The 2487-nt window shown below is 40.4% G+C and overlaps 1 protein-coding gene across 1 annotated transcript in view; it reads left to right on the top strand.

Moving 5' to 3' along the window:
• Window positions 1–1754: 1754 nt before the first annotated feature.
• Window positions 1755–2487, top strand: part of LOC126397541 (ribonuclease inhibitor-like) — a 26171-nt gene continuing 25438 nt past the window's right edge. The window contains exon 1 of the mRNA XM_050056398.1: window positions 1755–1762. Within this exon, the coding sequence (XP_049912355.1) occupies window positions 1755–1762 (8 nt within the window). The remainder of the gene's footprint in view (window positions 1763–2487) is intronic.

Genomic DNA, 2487 nt, shown 5'->3' on the forward strand with positions numbered 1-2487 from the left:
CTAAAATGCGACCGATCGCTGTGGCTCCCCCTGTGGACCAATGTTGGTGTTGTTTTCTAATGTTTGGTATGACTAAGTCATGGTATGGTATGCTGTACATAATCACGGAAACTGTCAGTGTGTCATTCTGTCAGTCAGTCATTCTGTCTGTCCCACGTTTTTCTACTCACTGACGTGGTCAATCTATGTGAGACTGCACATAGGCATTGAGGATTGGCATAGGTAGAAGGTGACAAAGCTACCAATGGATATGGACTAGTTATACATGATTTATTACCTTTTTCCCAACAGCCAATTATTTCCCCCAAGGAAAACCTGAGTTTTACGTGAGACAGTGTCTCCTGTCCTCTGTCAGATAATGTCCCGCTCTAGTTTGGAGGACGTGAGACAGTGTCTCCTGTCCTCTGTCAGATAATGTCCTGTTATAGTCACATATGAATCCACTGAGCTTGAAGTCCAGGCGTCACAGGTTAACTCCACCCTTCCTGCTGTATTTCACTTCTCTGTAGAGCTTGGGTACGGCTTTGTTTTGATGAACTTCCTGCCAGACGCCACTGACTGAGACCTCTGCTGACCTCACCAGAGAACAAACATTAGCACCATCTAGTGGAGCGAAAAGCAACTGATTTTATTATTCTGGCACCAAAAGTTGAATTAAAATGTGTATTTGCAGAAATCAATAATGTAAATTAAAAAGATCAATACTTGGCGTTTGTGTATCGATAGACTATCAGCATGTAAACTATTGTAACACTGTGCTGTATGTCTTTTTTCCCTCAGCCCTAATCACTGGTGCAGGAATATGCACTTCTGCTGTGTTTGTCGAACGCACCCCTGCCATCGGTGCCGTTCTGTTTCGAAAAACTATGATGATGAACATTTGTCAACATCCTTGTTTCTATGATGAAGATGAGATGTTGACGAGCTAAAATTAATTCACTGATGAGAAAAACGAAGACAAAATGTATGTTTTGTCTTTGCTGGCACACGGGACGAGACTGATCATTTTCTTTAATGCAACATATCAGAAAAATGTTTCAAACTAGGAGGCCAAGATCAGCCGTGTTTGCAAGTCTAATGCTGTATGAGCGGTTTGAGACTGTGAAATCTGCCTCATCTATAATAAGTTATTTACGCTCTTTGAAATAACTGAAACTAATAAGCACCTTTGTCTTAAGACTGAATCTGAAATATTTGCCAAACTGACCACGGACCACTGACCCGGCACACTCTTCAGTATAGACTGTTATGTTGTCTTGTGTTAGCTGTGGATTAGTTATTAATGGCTGGACCTAACAGTTGGTATTACGTGTTTGTTTCAATTAGCGCTGAAAGCTGCTGCAGCCTGCAGTGAGAAATCAGTTGTTCTGTTCCAACGCATTAAGACTGAAGCCAAAAGTGATTACAGCATGCGTTTGTGTGTGTCTCAGAGGTGGGTGTATTTATGTGGGTGTGTGAATGCTAAATAGCTTGGAAATGTCAACTCTCTTTTAATGACAGATCTAATATGAACCCTGCCATCATTTAAAAGGGACAGTCGAGGGAGAACTGTGTTCTGTCACTGCGCAGTGACAAACAGGCTTCTGTACTGTGATGCTCCTGATTATTTGAACTAAAACTAAATGTGCTGTCTGGTATGTTTATATTCTCTACGCGTCAAACATATGTGACTAAATATTGCATATGTATCCACAGCAAACAACAACAGTGACAATGAAGAGAACTTTAATGTGCTCAGTGCGACAGGCAGCAGCATGGAGAGGTGAGACTTTTTATTGCTTAATTCAGGGTTGATTTAATGCTCTTCCTCTTTTATTAATTCTTTAAAGTAATTTCTTCCGGGAATCCAAAGAAGTGTTTGTGGTCTTCCTGAAAAGCTATACCAAATGTATATCTATCACAGATGATTACATATGATAATATCCTGAAATACAGAGACTTTTTTCAGTGTTCGTATTACTTGATGCAAATAGTTAATTTCAATAATAATTATTCAGTTAGCCCTGATGTATCATTCTATATTGCGTGGCAATATTCAAATGCGTAGCCAAGCTAATCTAAGTTTAGCAGTTGATGATTGTGGTTTCAGATTATTTTGGAGTTTTGTTCATCATTCCAATCAGAAATGAAACATTAAAGAATTAGGGCTGCCAAATAACTTAATGTTGAATAATTAATGACATAAAAAATAACCTTGAAGCTTCCGTGGTGCCCTTTGACCCGGTGGGTCACTGATGGCTGCAGTCTCTTCGTCACATGATGGAGGCAGACGAGACGACGCTACTCGGCCCCGTGAACGGAACATTTACATTTTAAAAATCACCCAGACTAGTCCATACCCATTGGTAGCTTTGTCACCTTCTACCTATGCCAATCCTCAATGCCTATGTGCAGTTTCACATAGATTGACCACGTCAGTGAGTAGAAAAACGTGGGACAGACAGAATGACTGACTGACAGAATGACACACTGACAGTTTCCGTGATT

This window comes from Epinephelus moara, chromosome 11 (genome assembly GCF_006386435.1).
Source record: "Epinephelus moara isolate mb chromosome 11, YSFRI_EMoa_1.0, whole genome shotgun sequence".
Classification (NCBI taxonomy): domain Eukaryota; kingdom Metazoa; phylum Chordata; class Actinopteri; order Perciformes; family Serranidae; genus Epinephelus; species Epinephelus moara.